The sequence below is a fragment of the Ostrinia furnacalis genome, unplaced genomic scaffold, assembly GCF_004193835.3.
Source record: "Ostrinia furnacalis isolate ACB-3 unplaced genomic scaffold, ASM419383v2 OfSCF3015, whole genome shotgun sequence".
Taxonomy (NCBI): domain Eukaryota; kingdom Metazoa; phylum Arthropoda; class Insecta; order Lepidoptera; family Crambidae; genus Ostrinia; species Ostrinia furnacalis.
Genome location: NW_021133254.1, coordinates 260,270 through 278,530, shown reverse-complemented (window position 1 = coordinate 278,530; position 18,261 = coordinate 260,270). Strand labels below are relative to the sequence as shown.

At 39.2% G+C, this 18,261-nt stretch overlaps 1 protein-coding gene and 1 long non-coding RNA gene across 2 annotated transcripts in view; one reads left to right on the top strand and one right to left on the bottom strand.

Annotated features, from left to right (window-relative positions):
* Nucleotides 1–639, top strand: part of LOC114356991 (uncharacterized) — a 24,965-nt gene extending 24,326 nt beyond the window's left edge. The window contains exon 3 of the long non-coding RNA XR_003656268.1: nucleotides 52–639. This is a non-coding gene — a long non-coding RNA (uncharacterized LOC114356991). The remainder of the gene's footprint in view (nucleotides 1–51) is intronic.
* Slmap (Sarcolemma associated protein) overlaps nucleotides 1–18,261 on the bottom strand; it is a 20,335-nt gene extending 2,074 nt beyond the window's left edge. The window contains exons 1-12 of the mRNA XM_028310398.1: nucleotides 17,669–18,261; nucleotides 12,871–12,987; nucleotides 9,412–9,555; nucleotides 7,512–7,646; nucleotides 7,009–7,227; nucleotides 6,079–6,228; nucleotides 5,230–5,331; nucleotides 3,916–4,068; nucleotides 2,403–2,496; nucleotides 2,169–2,273; nucleotides 1,416–1,519; nucleotides 648–872 (exon numbers count right to left, since the gene is read on the bottom strand). Coding sequence (XP_028166199.1) covers nucleotides 648–872; nucleotides 1,416–1,519; nucleotides 2,169–2,273; nucleotides 2,403–2,496; nucleotides 3,916–4,068; nucleotides 5,230–5,331; nucleotides 6,079–6,228; nucleotides 7,009–7,227; nucleotides 7,512–7,646; nucleotides 9,412–9,555; nucleotides 12,871–12,987; nucleotides 17,669–17,860 — 1,740 coding nt within the window. The 5' untranslated portion in view covers nucleotides 17,861–18,261. The remainder of the gene's footprint in view (nucleotides 1–647; nucleotides 873–1,415; nucleotides 1,520–2,168; nucleotides 2,274–2,402; nucleotides 2,497–3,915; nucleotides 4,069–5,229; nucleotides 5,332–6,078; nucleotides 6,229–7,008; nucleotides 7,228–7,511; nucleotides 7,647–9,411; nucleotides 9,556–12,870; nucleotides 12,988–17,668) is intronic.

Sequence of the window (18,261 nt, the reverse complement as noted above, 5' to 3'; positions counted from 1 at the left end):
CCGTGCTTCCTTCTGATCAATAAATCTCAAAATTTTACTTTTGCTTTTCAGATCTGAGAAGTGATAAAAGAAATGCCCGCAGTGGATTACGCTCGCAGTGCGGGCCTGGCCGCAAGCAGTTCGTCGCGAACAGTCTACTGCCACTCGCCCTCCCTGGTGACGCTCAAGGCTAATTACCCTTTAGGCAAGCCGTGGACATAATATTGCCTCCCACATTTTGAACTGCGAGCTGCGGTAATGATAGAGATAAAAACGAATGAAAATATTTTTTTCTGAAGCTCTGTACACATGCAATAGCCGCGATGTTATGTTTTGGGGTTTTGGATGGTTCTCATTGGCGAGACAATCAAGGCATGGTTTCCACCAAGGCCGAGCGAAGTGGACTTTTTTTTTTAATAACCAATGAGATCAATGACAATGAGTCAATTTCATTCAATCAGATTGACATCGGTGGCCAAATTTTCACGTAACAAAACATAACAAAACCTTGGTGGAAACCGGGCTTGAGGCGGTAACCAGTAACGGTGCGATTATCGCTGTGTGAACCAGGCTTAAGGGCCAGGCTGTAGGCGGCGGCGTCCTCGGGGCTCGTCGTGCGGACGTTCCGCAGCTGTTCGTTCTCGGAGCTGGTGGTTGAGGCTAGGTACCTGCAGGTCGGCGATGCGCGCCCTGTAGGCGGCGGCGTCCTCGGGCTCCACGGCGGGCGGCTCGTCGCGCGCGTCGCCCTGGGCCGCCAGTAACTCGTCGCGGACGGTCCGCAGCTGTTCGTTCTCGGAGCTGGTGACGTTGAGACGCTCGCGAAGGACCTTGATCTCTTCGTTGAGACCGGCCATCACGCGGAGGATGTTCGCGTATTCGACACCAGCTTTACTCTGTGGAAATAAAAAATATTTTTAATAGATACTGTTTTTTATTTATCTTTGCCTATGTAAAAGATATTGCATAAACTTCCTGCCAGATATCCCAAAAGTAGAGGCCTATATCCATACGATTCATAATACATTAGAAAAGCAATATTTCACGTAGAATAAGAGACATAATAGTGGTGAAACTTAGACAACTAACAAAAAATAAAACCACTGCTTAGGGTAGGCAATAAATTCTAGTCTGACACAAATCAAAAAATATGACGCACCACTGCAATGATGTAAATAACAACGCCATCTACACTAGTTCAAAGAAAATCACTGGAGCTATGGAAGTAACAGATAAACATAATATAGTTGTTGCAATTCATGAAGGCGAGTGAGCTTTACACGTGGCTCGCTACTTTTCGTTTTTCATAAGTTTTGATAGACATTGCACTGTCGTTATGTGTATGTACATTGTACACGTACACACACAAGTAAAGTTCACTAGCCTTCGTTGGTTGCAAGAACTATAGCTCAATCGAATGGATTATTATATTAACTCACCGGCGATTCCTCCCTGTTGTCGGATTCGCTGTAGGTAGAGTTGGCGTTGTTGTCGGGGCGAAGCTCCCCGTCCAGCGGGCTGGGGCTGTCTTCGTGTCCTGGCTCTGTAACGGAATATCATCATCAGTCGGGCTAGGATGCGCTCCATGATATACTCTTATCGACGTCAAAATGTATGGGGAAAACCGATAAAATCGCGTGATAACCGCTTTTCGCGACGCGAATCCGAGGCCTACAGGTCATTTAGTCCGTAGGAAAAGACCCCTTTCTATTGTACAGAGGCAAATGGAGGATTTGGCCTTCACTTCCCACGCTGACGGGTTGGGGAATCAAGCACATGGGATAGGTAACTTAATCCAACTTTAAAGCAGCCTGACGGATACGTTTTATTTATTTGATCCGAGAAGGCAGCGTCAGAGAAACTTTCTGATATTACTTTTAACTTTAATATTCGATATTATAATTGCAGGAAATACTATACATACTATGCTATGGTTCAAAACAGAGATTGATCAGTCGGTATGACATCTACTTAATACAAATATTGATTAAGAACTACTAAGTAAGAGTGAAGCCGAACAAGAGTAATTTAATTTGAGTAGTTGATTGTGTAGTTTAAGTTGACTGAAGACAAAGTGTTCAGACTAAAAACAATAATAATGGTCGTTTTGCCGCACCCTTATTCTTACTTCTACTAAACTCAAATAACTGCAAAGTTTTCGCAAAATCATTTGAAAGAATTAACAAAATTACCATGATTCAAACGCGATTGTTTCTCATCGTCCGTGCAAGAGTCGGGCTCCCCAGACTTTTCCTCGCCGCTGCCTCCGACGCCGCCTTCTTCCGCCTGTTGCTTTTCTGCATACAAAACATCTACATCACTTTAAAATTCTATCTAAAGTCCAAACGTTAGAGTTCACAATCCAAAGCACAGGCAACTTTGCCTTTTACGAATATTAATAGCGCGTAAAAAACGAGGTCACTCACCCCTGGCTTCGGAGTTGTAAATGTTGTTCTTTTTCAGTATCAAATCGAACTCTTTTGCCGACTTGCCCTCAGCAGATAGCACTTTTATGCCAACCTAGAAAGGAGAGATGTAAATTAATATCACAAGGAAAAAATACACATAAACTTGTACGTTAAACTCTTCAGAATTAAATTATGAATAAAAATACTTTGCGACGGCAAGCTTTGAGAAATAAATTGAGTTTCCTTTTTATTTATTAATCCAATAACTGTTATTTATAACTTTTAAATTATAAAGGTTATGATACAAAATGTTGGCATAAGACAACAAATTAATAAAACTACAATGAGCGAGTCTTGTCATAATTAAGGCCAGATTTCTAGACATTTTGCTTATGAAATATAGGTAATTACAGTGCCCAATTCACGAGCATTTAGATTTAGACAAGCTATATTTTCATGACGAGTGCACAAAATATGGAGGCACATGTATCGTTGAATATACAGGAATTGTTACTACATGCCTTATTGTTTAACTTATTGCCACATTGTTTTTAAATAACTACCAGATTATTTTTATACAAAATTTTGCTTACTTATTAATGATTCTGCTATTCCCATGACAATTCAGTCTTGGTTGATTTAGAGCCCTATATTTTGTGTACAATTAATTATACATATTTTGGAGTAAAATGAGGTATATAGCATAGAGTTCTTAGGTTAATTTATGCTACACAAGAACATGTCTAGCCCATCAACTGCCAGTACATATTAATCAAGAGCAACATAATCGCATGCTGAATTTCACGCTCCATTAAGCGCGTAATACTGTGAGAAAATATGCAAGTGCAATGATCCAGTCGTTTCCGACAGCTTAAGCAATGGAATGTTCCCTTCAGATAATATCTATGCGACATAAATTTTCTGGATGTTGTAAGTAAATAATTATAATTCTGTTCAAACATTACATTAACGAACTCATCATCGTCATCTTTTCAGATTTTTCTACTGCTGAACATAGGTCTCTCCCAATGATTTCCTATAATGACCAGTTGGTAGTGGCCTGCGCTTTCCTGCTACCTTCATGAGGTCTTCGTTTTAATTAACGAACTATCGTGTAATATCATTAAATTAAGGCCCGATAAATTGTTACCGGCAATGGCAAGTGGCAGTTTAGGCCCGTTTTCCACCGAGGCGAAGCGGGACGTAGAAGAAAGGACATGTGTCGGGCGGACTATTTCTTCTATAGCAGGGGTGGCCAACCGGTCGATCGCGACTATTGGTCCAGTCGATCGTGGCAAGACAAAAAATACTACATGATTGTGTACTAAACTATGCTGTGTCATTTAAGATTTCAAGAAGTATGTAAGTTGTAGATCACCCAGTTAACCCAGTGTTTTGCCCTACACAATCAACAAAAACATGTCAACATTTTTTGTAGGCAATTTTGTTGAATGTTGATATGTTTTTGTTGATTGTTTAGGGCATAACACGCGCTGGAGACCCGGCTTAACAGAAGCATGTGAGGACTCACCTTGTTGAGAAGCTGTTGCGGCAGCAGCAGCTTGATGTAGTCAGGCAGCGCGCGCACGGCGTCTTCAAGAGAGCCGCCGCGCTTCGCCTCTTGCAGTTTGTTACTGTCGGTGCTGAGAACCAGCATTTTGGCTTCGCCATTTTGTACTGAATACTGTAACAAGAATATATCGATTAAGAACCTTGGTCGCCTAATGCGCTTAGACTAGTTGCTAGACGATTGTGCTTTGGTCAAGGCGTTCACTATGTTAGCACAGAGAACCCACTAAGCGGTCATTATGATGAACCGCATAGAAACTGTTCGCGGTGGTGGAGTGGCGCAAACAATCGCCTCCCCTTCAGGACCAATTAGGGTCTGCGTCCTAAGCCCATGAAATAACGTTGAATTCGAATAACTACATTGGCTTAGTCACGGTAAGTAATACTATCTATACATACAGTATTCCAACTCGGCCATATTTTTGAAATAAATGTCAATAGCCGCGCGGTACTCACAGAATGACAACATGCGATAGGGCTGCCCACCTACAGTAATTAAATCTGCCTACTTAGAATTTCTATCTATTTTTGTGAATGTTTTGTGACTGTATTTTTTTTATTTGACAAACAAAATACTTTGTGAATGGAATATGATAAAAATGCGTGTTGTTTTGTGATTAGTAGATTTCAGTCAGTTTCAGTTACTTTAATTTCAGGTTGGCGAAGTTGCGGGCAAAAGCTGGTTTTATACAATATAATTTTCATTTCAAATAAAACTGACTAAAAATGTCAATTTTTGACAGTTAATGACTAGTTTTTGACCAATTTGACCGTAAATTATTGTAGCATGTAATTAGCTTAAGACTGTCATTCCGTTTTTTGTAAATCTGTCTTGCTTAAATAAAGATTTTATTATTATTATTATTATGTTTGTACGCTTTGGAGCTCACGGGTCAAAAGTGGCCCGGTCCTTTATAAGGCTTGCGTGGGGATACAGATCCAACACGTAGAGGCCGTTTTTATTATTATTATTATTATTAAATGACGGTCAGTCAAATTGTCTTTAGTCATTTTCAACACTAGTTCACCGACGTCCGTTCGTTACTGCGGCACATTCGTGACACCCCCGACTTTTGCATCTCGAGTGCATCCCGAGATTTGAAATTCGAAGGAAAGCTCGCGTTTCGTGTGTTTATATGAAGTTACAATACTGTATGATATACGGTAGCTTAGTGGCGCAAACATTTGCCTCCAGCTCCTCTACTAGGCCACTCACCGCCTCAATGGACTTTGCGCCTTAAGCCTATGAAATAAAGTTCAATTTGTCAGTACTCACTGCCAACGGCAGGTGGCTGCGCACGGCCAGCTCGCGCTCCTCCGCAGCGCTGATGGCCAGCCGCGCCGCGCACATCTTGCGCTCGCACCGCGCTGCCAGCTTCTGCGGGACACAAAATGAAATATGTGTTAGATTATTATACATTACATCAGATTAGGGGCAATAAATAAAAAAAAATCAGTAAAATACGGGTGACATAAACACATTATTCATCTTATAGCTGATTTTTCAATCGTCAGATACATATATTTAAACTGAAGAATAAACTTGTCATTTTGACATATTTCCCACACTGAAACTGTCAATATGCCAAACTTATTCTTCAGGTAAAGGTAATCCGGCTATTGAAAAATCAGGCCTTAGTAAGAAAAGCTAAAATTCACATAAAAATCTTTTTTGTCAGGTTGTTTAGACACCTCTCGAGATCTGTGTATAGCTGTATGCGCCCCGGAAGGAACCACACGTTGACTAAACAAAGTCAGTATGTGCCACGCAGGGTCACTCTTCAGCTGCACCTCATGCTAGCACTTCACTTTGCACGTGAACCACGAAAACATTTGAAACTTCGCAAACGTTGATGAGAGTAGCCCTGCTGCTACTATGGTTCGGTACTAATGTACAGCAAAGTAAAGTTGGAAATTTTTGTTGCAAAATCGCATATATCACTTTGACATAAGGTGCAGTTACCTGTAGCTCGGCGAGCGCGTTGTTGGCGGCGAGGCGCAGCGCGCAGTTGTGCTGGTGCAGCGCGGCGGCCTCGCGGCTGCGGCGCTCCAGCGTCTCCTCCAGCGCCAGCCGCTGCTCGTGCGCCGCTCGCAGGCTCTCTGGCGCCGCTTGAGGTGCAGTTACCTGTAGCTCGGCGAGCGCGTTGTTGGCGGCGAGGCGCAGCGCGCAGTTGTGCTGGTGCAGCGCGGCGGCCTCGCGGCTGCGGCGCTCCAGCGTCTCCTCCAGCGCCAGCCGCTGCTCGTGCGCCGCTCGCAGGCTCTCTTGCGCCACTTCCTGGATGCAAATAAACACATTGTTTAATAAGATGACTCCAAACTTATCAAATCGTCTTTAGAGATACAAGTGGGCAACAGATGTGGGAAACATTCAAACTAAGGCAACACGAGCGTGTGCACGCAGACGCTGCTCGGCCACGAGTAACTCCCAGGCCGCCTGTGCTCGGCGCGCGTTCGCTCCACGCTCGCTAATGTCGGCAGGGCCAGATCTACCATAATTATGGCTTTTTGGGCTTCAGCCCAGGGCCCCCTTAAATCCCGTGGATTCAAGAGGGCCCTGGGCTAACGGCCCCCAGGTAAGTCAAATACAAGTAAAAAATAGACGTTTATGCGAAAGAGTATAGTAGGTGGGGCCCCTAAGTAGTATTAGCACAGGGGCCCCTAAGTAGTATTAGCACAAGGCCCCCTAAACTCACGGCCCGGTCCTGAGTGTCGGTCACCACGCTCGCTAGTGTCGGTCACCTGGTAGTTCCTCTTGTCGCTGAGCAGCTGCGCCACGTGGTGCGCGTCGGGCTGCTTGCCCACGGACAGCATGGTCTCGAGCGTGTGCACGCGCACGAGCAGACGCTGCTCGCCCATGAACAGTTCCCAGGCCGCCTGCGCTCGCTAGTGTCGGTCACCTGGTAGTTCCTCTTGTCGCTGAGCAGCTGCGCCACGTGGTGCGCGTCGGGCTGCTTGCCCACGGACAGCATGGTCTCGAGCGTGTGCACGCGCACGAGCAGACGCTGCTCGCCCACGAACAGTTCCCAGGCCGCCTGCGCTCGCTAGTGTCGGTCACCTGGTAGTTCCTCTTGTCGCTGAGCAGCTGCGCCACGTGGTGCGCGTCGGGCTGCTTGCCCACGGACAGCATGGTCTCGAGCGTGTGCACGCGCATGAGCAGACGCTGCTCGCCCACGAACAGTTCCCAGGACGCTTGCGCTTCGGCGCGCGTTCGCTCAACGCACTCGCGAAGCGTGCGCAGTCGGTTTTCTAAAGACGCCTCACGTTGTATCGCTTCCTGAAAACAATTATGGAAAACGTTCAATACAGTCTTCAGGTTCGAGTAAATGAGCATTTTCAATAATATTTCAACATGGGACTAAGGTAAAAAATTCCACTAAAACAATAACGATTGTGGAAACCACATAGCCATGAGTCACAATAATAATGCCTTTCATTATCACTTCACCACCCACACAGTTTACATAATAAAACACACAGATTCCCACGGTCTGGCTCACTGGATAATTATTTAATCATTAATTGTTGTGTTTTAAATTTAACTGAGAAAGAATTACATACCTGGACGAAGTTGTTAAGCTGGTATAGTTCTTTGAGGTGTAGGGGCGTCGTCATCGTAGGATTGAAAGAGAGCTTCGCTTCTTTGCCATCGGGGTGGTATAACTTCAAGAGGGCAACCACAGGCGGGAACGTATTCTGCAATATTTTAAATTATTTTTTTCAGTATCAAATTGTTTAGCTACACCACTCGTACAATCGGATATTAAATACTTTTGGAGAGAAGTCATGTTTTGATAAGATAATGCATCTATTAATTACCGTTTAAAAGTCGTACTACGTATCTTCGATTTTTATGACGATAAAAATAATCTAAAATAACAACAAACGAAGAATATTTTACAGTAGTTACTAATAACTAGATAATGTACAGTTTGCTAATTAAATGGAATACAAAATAAGGAAAATGTACCGAAAACGAGTCTACTATTCTTTTCCATACAAGGAATGTAACGTTAACGTGCCACATAATTTGGCACGAAATTATTCCGGCGCCAAATAGGGCTTCGGCGAAATACAGACGTTTCTACACGTTACGTTTCCCTTGTTAGCGTTGTAGTTAGGTTAAGGGTCTTCGCTAAAATTCGCGCGATTGAACATTTTTCCCGTTTTCTCAACATTGTTCATTGATGCTATGCTCCTATTGGTCATGCCTTCCTCGATAAATGGGCTATCCAACACAAAAATTAATATTTTTTCGAAAAGGAACCAGTAGTTTACGTGATTTGCACGTTCAATCAAACAATCAAATTCTGCAGCTTTGCTTTCAATTCCCATGAAATGATTAGCGTTTCTATAAACGTTGACGTTTGTAGACAATGTCCCGGCTCTAACATTTTCGCGGCACAATGCGACTCACGTCACGCTGCGATTCGGCGCTTTGATGCAATATTGCACGTGTGTGGCTAAATAACAATGCTTTTATCACTGTACCGCTACTCGGCCCAAAACAAATCATAACGCTATTCGATACGATAGCATTTTTACTAATGATAAATTTAATTTTATTTGCGAAACTAAAACAACAATAGATTACCATTTACAAACTTCAATTTATCACTACTACACATACAGGCTAAGAAAGTAGTCTACAAAAATACTTAGCTCCTTTTTTTCGGAAAATCGTTAGCTTAGTATCTATGAACATTATGTGAAATACAAAAAAAACATTCTGGTGAAGTCATTTGAATAGTTCCTGCATTTTAATGACCCGCATTGTCTTTGTTAAAGTTTTAACTACAAGCCATATTTTACCAGGCGTTTGTAAACAGTTACGACTAATTTACTTGACGAACCAGAACGAACGTTGAAAGAAAAGTTAATTGCTCAAAAATATTGACCTACAAAATGTCCTGCATGCCGTGTCCATTGCATCGCAATATCATAATAACGTCGAATATAAAACTTATATCATTTGCCTATTTACAAATGACCTCATACTTGTTAACAAACAAACATGATTTATAACGTATTATCAGACAGAGCGCTAAAGTCGACAGGAATATTTAGTATACACCGTTGTCCTAATTACTATTTTATATACGTGATAGGTATTTTGTTTAATTCTTCTTCTAATCTTCTATTTTAATATGAGACCGATTTTTGTAAGGACGACATCAAACGAAACAAAATGGCATATTATGTGGTAAAAGACGCTATTTTGCAACAAAAAATATAATCTACGATGTTGTCACCTGAGAAGTGACATACAGACTTATTTAGAATATAATTCTCAGTCAGCAACATGCTTATAACAAAGAGGAACTGTAATAGAAAAGGGGGAAAACGTAGATAATAGTCTTTCAATAGGGAAAAAGTTGTATTCGTTAAGTGCCGTCTACAACAAAGTATATTTATTGTTCGTTCTGCAGAAACACAAGCACCTAAAAAATATAGAACTCACCTTCTCCGAATTGCCCACGGCATTCTCCACGACCGGTATGCCGAATTGCACCACGTCGCCAGAGAACACCTCGTGAGGCTCCTGCTCCTTCGATATCGAGCACCGGTTGTTGTTGATGAACGTGCCATTGCTGCTCTGATTGTCCTGAAAACAAACAAACATCGCGTAACTAAGGGCTAGGACACACTGATGTGATAATATGATTAATGATTGTGACATCATCTACGTCAAATTATCTTGGTTACAGTGGCCACGATTTACTTTTTTTTTTTCAGTATACGAGAATCGGTACTAAACCAAAGTCTATGTTAATTCGAACGTCATCTTTCTATAAACATACTCCGGTAAAAAACTGAATGCATTTCCAGACAATATCTTATGACTTAGCTACTGCTCGGTTGAATTCATTTGACACCTTAGGTCGATGACTGTGGGCATTGTCGCTGCATACCGACCTTGTTACTTGGTGCCATATAAATCAATTCAAATTGGTTGCAAACAACAATATGTACCTATCAATAACCGACCACATTATGTCCACTCTTAGTAAGGAACTGGTGTTGATTCTGCAAGATCATCCACAGTTAAATGTATAATATACCTTTACGTGATTATTTAGTGCTATCACTGGCATAGTTCACTGTTACACTCAAGTGAAATAGTGTAACATGCGCTTAACGTAACAATAGCATACCGAACACCTAGTGACGTGTGACAAACGACTCTTGCCGACTTCGTCGCATGTATTAAAGCGGCATTATGTAACTTATGTTTGTACACGTATCATTTTGAATATGGAGAATTACATGCAATAAGTAGCGCCATAGTAAACCAGAAGCAGAAACTTATGTTAGAGGTACAGTCAGCGTCAAATAGATCGTGACACCCAAAGTAGCCAAAAAGTTCGCAACACATATTTGCAACTATTTGACACTGACTATTAGTGAACTGATATGTAAATTCATTCAAAGTCTTTATTTCATAGTGAATCAGCGGAACGGCAACCAATCTAATAAGTATTTCAATACCCACGTCTGGTATCTCGTATAATGGCAATTTTCTCACTGAAGGACATGAGAATCATTAATATTCATAGACAACTTTTTGATGACAGATATCCAGATTCCAATGGCCTCGTGAGTTCAACGTGCTTAAAGTTTTTATACGATCCAGTTTATAGTAGGTAAGTATGTTCGATTTTCGCCGATTGCATTCTAATACAGTCTTGTATTGTATCCTTGCAACACGGCAGAACGAGACCTGGGAGCCTGTTTGTTAAATTTACATAACGTGTCACAAGTATAGTATGGATGAACAAGAAATTATTGTAATTTACAACATCAATCGTCTGAGCATATATTAACAATTTTATGATATTTATGTTTTTCGTCTGCACAACAGTATTCAGTATTGCCAGTATTGCTGATATTGAAATCAATGTCATAATCAGAACTCATTATACTTGATAAAATAGTTATTTTAACCATTCCCTATACAATCGTAACTATCTGTAATGTTGATACAATACAAAATTGTTTTAAACAAAACGGTGTTATCGCTTCAACTATTTTAACCTGCGAAGGACGACAGTAACATCCGCAATTGAATTACAGAAAATCAGTATTTATATTGTTAGCCGCTAAAAATATAGAATAGAAACTTAGCATCAAAACACCGTATGAGTGCACCTGATAAATTCTTTTGTGTGTGGTGAATTGTGCACCGTGCATCCAGTGTTTACCTAAGGACAAGTTTACATTGCATTCGTTGCAATAAGCCCGATTGTTAAAAACATATTTCGTTATGATAAAACTCCACACGCTCGTGTTAAACATAAAAAATAATAGCTTGAATTAATCAGCGATGATTACGATGCGAAATAAGTAATAAATAAAAATAACAATATAGTAAAATCGTGTTAAACAAAATAGGATCTTTTTAGTAAAGAAGGACATCAACATTATTTTGCAGAATAGTAATGTGACATGGTACGTAATTGATGTCTGTTGTGGTGTTGCCAACCTGAAAGTCACAATTTGTTGTACTGAATGGCCTTCATCAAAATCCCACACTATAGCAGCTTTCAAGTACGAAGTGTAGATAACTTAAAACAATAGATTCAGTATTGACGAGCAGAGCAAGCTGAGATCCGGTAGCGATGCAGCTGACCTTAGGAACGACCGGACACTCCAAAACGAATGTCGACTAACAACCTTAAGACTAGAGAAGTAGTTTTGTAAACTGAATCAAATTAGCACGAGACACCAGCCGCACGCGCATAGAAATCGCCTGTGGGCGGAAGTAGTGAGAGTCGAATGCGCGTTATTGGGCCTTACCACACAACCAGTCCAAGGTTCTTTCATAATTCTGAATGTAGGATGATTCGATGACTTCAGTGTCGTAATAGTACCGTCTCGTCAGCAACAAACGACCGTTTTGCCAACTCATATTTGTTTGTATAGTGATATACACGATTGAGTAAATATGTTGTTCGCATAAAGACAATAATAGTGACCGTCAAGGATATTTTAAATAATTGACAATTAACCATGCCAACCTTGACGTGTGTGGAATCACGAGATGTGAGAACTGAGTAGGTACCCGAAAGTCGCTGCGCATATTATACATGAAAAGAACGCAATTATTCTAACACAGCTCACGATTGCTCAAAGCTGTGTTTATTATAATAAATTAAAATTTATTTGTTCCTTTGATATTTGTAACAAAGTACAAATGTACATTTCAAAAAAACTTTGATGTTTGCACAATCACTGATAAATCATCATCAGCATTGATTTTATGAACAGGCAGTACAGGCACGTCTGTCGCAATCTAATTTTAAATTGTCACGTCTTGATATTGGACTTAAGTTGAAACACATGGGTATCATCATAGATATTCTTTAGTTAGATATCATCCACTTTCTTCTGAGCTGATTCTTAGAAACTATCTGTGTAATATTGTGTGAATTAAGGCCCTGAAGAATGTGAATCATTCTATTTCACTTTGCTCTAATTGACATTCTCCTTGCGATATCTGTCTGAGGATCGTAAGCCGTGACTTCATCGACGGAAACTGTTCATTGGGACTCTATTTCTCTTTGCCGGTTGTTCAAGGAAAACAACAGTCAATAGCAAGTTCCTTATTAGTAACTTGACGGCATAGTCGGATAAATCGGTTGTCTGCACCATATGGACTTATATGCCTATATCTCAATAGCAAAATGAGAATCTAATAAAGACTCAATCAAAGGACATGAGATACATACTAAATAGCAACACGGTCCATCTCAAACACTTGTTGCGGCTGCGAGTCTCCCGATCAATGACAGCGTAGTTTTTAGTTCGCTGCCTTCGTGAATGGTGTGCCATTAAAAGCAAATACTGCCTAAACCTTATCAGACGGAATGAGCATATTATTATACTAATGCGTTATAAATAGTATGTATTAATTACTCACCACGAGGTAAAAGTGGCCTTTGTCATAATAGAGCGTAGCGTGGTGTCGCGAGAGCACTCTGCACTCGAATATTGTATTCGTTGGGCTGGGCGTCGCACGATACACGTTGCGTCCAATCTGAAACAATAACATGAACCGAACATCAATACAGTGCAGCAACAGTTTAACTTTCCCCCGGGACAAACATAACCTTCACTGGTTGGGTTTTTATTGGCGGTCAAGCTGCAGATCTTGGCTACTCAGGAGTTGCAGCGGTGGGAACGAGTGGTGGGAATGGTCCCATACAATGCAACAAATGTCTTACTATCAAGCTGTATCATAACTATGATTGGTGGATATGTTTCGTCTAATATAGCAATGATGGCATGATAAATCTCAATAGGTTCAACGTTACTACATTTGCAAGTTACACAGCAAACAGGGCTACATAAAAAAAAAGATTCGTCATAAAACAAAATTCAAGATGGACAATCCGAACGAAGAGAGGATTGATCCTGGAATGGTTGAAAGCTGAACATCCAATTGACACTAATTGGCAGAGCCAAAGCAGTTAACATTGCTACAGCTATTCACGGGACGATTATGTTTAAAATATTATATCGTAGGTATGGTATTTTGAACTTCACAAACCTAATCAATGTAAAAGACTGCGCTATCATTTCTCGTCGTCATAAACACAATATTTCCACGTTAGACCAAGTCAATGTCCATGTAGTCTGGATTGTTTATAAAAACATGAACCAGAAGCAAGCAGACTTTCTAGGTACCATGAAACCGGCTGTGCTGTGGCAGGCCTATTCTCTGTTTGTACTTGCGTTGTAAAAACCTTGCAACCTTTTAATGGATAGGCCTATCATACGCAGTAGTAGCATTCGCACGCCTTTTACAAACAACATGTCTATTTTTGTCGACAGATTTATGTATAGGTATCGCGTAATAGAGATACTTTTCTTGAATGGAGTTTATGTAGCTGTATAAAAACATGACCATTGTACATAAGGGGAAACAAACAGTTGTGATGATTGCATTGGATAACGGAAGACACCATCACAGTTCACAGAAGTAGGTGGATGTCTCGATTGCATAATACCTTTGTTATTGACTCAAATCACGTTTACGTTACATTCATAATTACCCTAACACACGCACCGCATCTATTGACTCACTGTCCGTACTGATGCCTAGCCTTATGGCAGGGAACATAAATACCAGAACGGTATTGAAATTAATCGTATTGTAAGTATACGCCGTGTGGAAATGGAAAAGTAACAGAGCTATTTTAGGGCAAGAAGTGCACTTATCAGTCTAATGTATTATCAGTTTACCAATAATAAATACAAATTATAGGTAGGTAGTACCAAAAATAACTAGATATGAATCATACGCGCGTCCAGCGTATCCGGAACATCAACAGTAGTTCTTTCTTAGTTTTTGCACTATAGAAAGAAATTCTCGCTAATCTCTAGGAAAGTGAGAGAAGTTTAATTTAAACCGATAACCTTATATCGCAATCAATAAAGCCGTTCGTCAATCGCAGACAGCGACAATACAGTATTGTTTAATCGCATATTTCCTGTTCAAATAACATGAAACTGATAATGTTTCCGTCTAGCCCACGGCAGATGCGCGGTCAGAAATAGCATAATTTAATCTCATTGAATTTAATTGCCAATGCACAATTGCCGTCTCGAGCACCTCGGGTCAGGCCAGGCTGAGTCATGCGTCCACACACCCTCGCCTCAGACTGGCGCGGCTGGATTGCATACAAAGTGACTTATAGATAAATGCATAGGATGCGACGCAATTGGAACTGTTAAGCAGGGCTGCGAGACGCCCGCCTCATTTAACACTTGTTGCTTGGAAATTCTTTTGTAGTTAATAATAAATAAATCATACTGTCATTGATTAAATTCTTTAAGATATTGATATACAGATAACAGAAGATCAAAGGGCCGCTCTGGCGGCTCCGATTGTTAAAGTTTATCATCTTCTAAAAGTGAAGTACATAGTTAAATAGGCTTTAATATTTTTACACCTGTGCACACTGCTGCTGTATATTATTAGCAATGTATAAATGTAATAAAGTTTGATTCATTAGTTATTTAGTTACATGGGGTGAATGAAATTAAGATGCAAAACAATATCCATTTGTCTGATAAGTATAAATAATAGTACCTAATAAAAGTTATTGTTCTGCAGTATGATTGTGATCATAACTTTGCCAAGTGATGAGACAAGTCTACAGAGGTCATTGACTTGACTGAAGTGTCTATACCTGCCTATATCTGGATAACCCATTGGAATTATCTATTTCTATAGTACTGATAGTGATAAGATAAAGATAATAATCTATCAAAATTGAAAGTAATAAAATTTATACATTTTGAAACAAATTGCAAATTAAAAATAGTAAATAGGCATAATACTTATTATTAGCCCAAAATCATTAAGTACTAATACTATTTAAATGTCTGTCAGTTTGTTGAAATTATTATTTTTCTTTTTGTTGATGGTGATTGAACTTGCGTTGTTTTTCGAATGAGGAAGAACAAATAAAGAACAAAACAAAATAAAAAACAAAATAGTGAACGAACAACAAATAAAGAACAAACAAGAACAAAATAGTGTCTGGGACCCATAAGAAACTTCAAAAGGGTAGAAGTCTGTTTGTTGTCACATAGGTACCTACATGGACCTATAAAAAAAGGCGGACGGAACTCGCGCTACAACAAAACTGTGACGCAAAATTTTGGCGTTTGTCTATTGTGTGAGTGAATTTAGGGATGCCATGTTAGCCAAAACATTTTACCCATTTATTTTAAGAAAAACATAGATCGGCAGATGTTACTTGGAAATGTAGACAGAATTATTCCGTGCCATTTTAAAAGGATGAAAGGTGAATGCGTTGAGGTAGGCGCGAAATTTTCAATGTTCAAATTTTCTTACATTGTTTGCAAGTCAGTGTGTCAGGGTATGTACATAATGTTGATCAAAAATGATTCACGCAGTTACAAATTACGAATCTTGTGTTATTGTGTACATTAAAATCATAATCTTATGCATCATCAATATATTATTATTATCTCTGATAGATTTTTTTTAACATACAACCTGACACTGACTTGCAATCAATGTAAGAAAATTTGAATTTTGCAGTTCCACATTTTTGGGAAGGATCAAATTTGCGTATGAAAATATATCCCATTAAAACACAATTATTATGATAAATTATTTTATTTCCATAGTATGCGTAATAAATAACTAAAAAGTCCTAAAATTATTATTAATTTCCCATATTTCGGGTAATTTTCCCACGTAAATAACTGAGAACACTGGTCTTTGACGTATTATTTTTTCGAGTGAATGACGTTTGATTTCAATTAATTTCAATATTTTAATGTCGGGAAATAAGTGATTGGATTATTATTTTGCCTGTGAAATGTGATTCCTTAATTTTTGTTTGTTCGAACAGAACGGTTTTTACACAATTTCATCACACAAGACATGTCGTATTCGTGTTGTTTTTTCGCTGCTTAAATGTGTCAACTGTGTGAAGTTTGCACTCGAAGTGATGTATCAGGGTGTGAATGTGTGCGTGCCGGCCTGTACGTACAGGCAAGCTGGTGTATCCTAATGTCACAGTATTTTGTTGATGAGAATCCGTCCGACTTTTTTTATAGGTCCATGGGTACCTATATGAAAATAATCTACTTATCAGATTTGAACTATCATTTAAATGTGTTTTAGTGTGGAAATCTTTGTGAGTAAAATGCTATTATTTAAAATAATATCAAATGATAAAATATCTTAAGTGCCAGGAGATAAAACCTTAAAAAATAGCATGATAAAGATCTGTTCCTCTTGTTAGAGATAGCCAGTAAAGGAAAAAAATAAGTAGGTGAGTTAGCTAATGCAACAAAAATTTACAATTTGATCACATGACTAAATCACAACAGATTACCAACATTTAACTTAGTATGGACTTCTTCTGATAGTAAAATTTTACTCATATTTCCCTTCTTAACTGCTTATATTTAGAAGATAAATAAATACATCAAATAGTAGATGATCTATGTTATCTAGTTTGACAAAAGAGCAGCGCACTTGCTCAGGCATTAGTAATGGCATACTCAAAAACACTATGAATACCTATAAACACTATAAAATGGTCTTCAAACTTCTGGTTCAATTATTATACTAAAAGCAGTATTTATAAGTTTAAATCTTAGCAAAGGAAACAAGAAGTCCATAACGACACAGAATACATTTTCTATTGGTAGTTGGTACTAGGTTTAGGTATCGTCTGTTTTGGTTTGTCACCTTAGTGTAGGCTCTACTACATTTTTGCTATCAGTGATAGCTGAAAAAAATATGTTGGTTTAAGTATATCTTAGTACTTTTACATTTTCAATAAATGTAGCAGACGTCCAAAATCTACCATATGCTTTCATGCTTTGTGATAACACTTGAATAAATAAACATGACCCCTAGTTTCTGAATTGAGATTTCTAGCTTGACTGTGCTCATTTTTACATAGGTACGAACAAAATACGAAAGTTCATACATTGAAAATGAGCTAAAATATCAATTCAGAAACCGGGGGTAACTTTTTAATTTTGAACATGGGTTTAAAAAACTCTAATTTCAAAAAGTATTCAATAGTTAAGTTAATTTTGTGAAATTTGTATGGTTTTGAAATAGTATAATGATAAGTTATAGCTACTATGAGCAAAGTTAAGGAAACTGAAACAAGATAATAACCTAAAATTTTTAAATGTTTAGTTGTGGAAATTTTTACCTTGACTGGCTGTTCCAAAGTAACCCGCCTTTCATCAAATGGCAACGAATTTGAATGAGGAATGAAGACTGCCCTGGGTACACCCACGTCTTGGTTGTTAGGTGGATCTGGTCCAGGTGTCCAATTGTAATCCATATTCTTTATCGTGTTGTTCATTATTGGTTTAACTTTCTTGCTCTTTGCTATCACCATCGCATAAACCGCTCCCTGGAGTCAGCATCCGTGCCCCGTACAGCAACAAACGAGCACCACATCGAATGGATTTATAAGCAATCACTTGCTATGGCGAAAGATGAACACTATTCACTGCCATCTTGAAGTCTAAATTAGCTCGAATACAACAGCAAAACCTTTAATAAAAACACCTCAAAAATATTGTTACACTGGCAAACTGAAACACCATTATTTATGAAACTTGATTCCTTTTCCTTTCGTCGACGTATCGACGAATATTTTAATTTCAAGGAAACTTCCAATTGTTACAAAAACGACTATTAATTAAAAAACAAGAACTATTTAAAATTATACCTTCGCCCGATTTTCTAAATTATTTCGTTACGAAAAGGCGTTTAGTCGAATTTCTCATTTGAGGA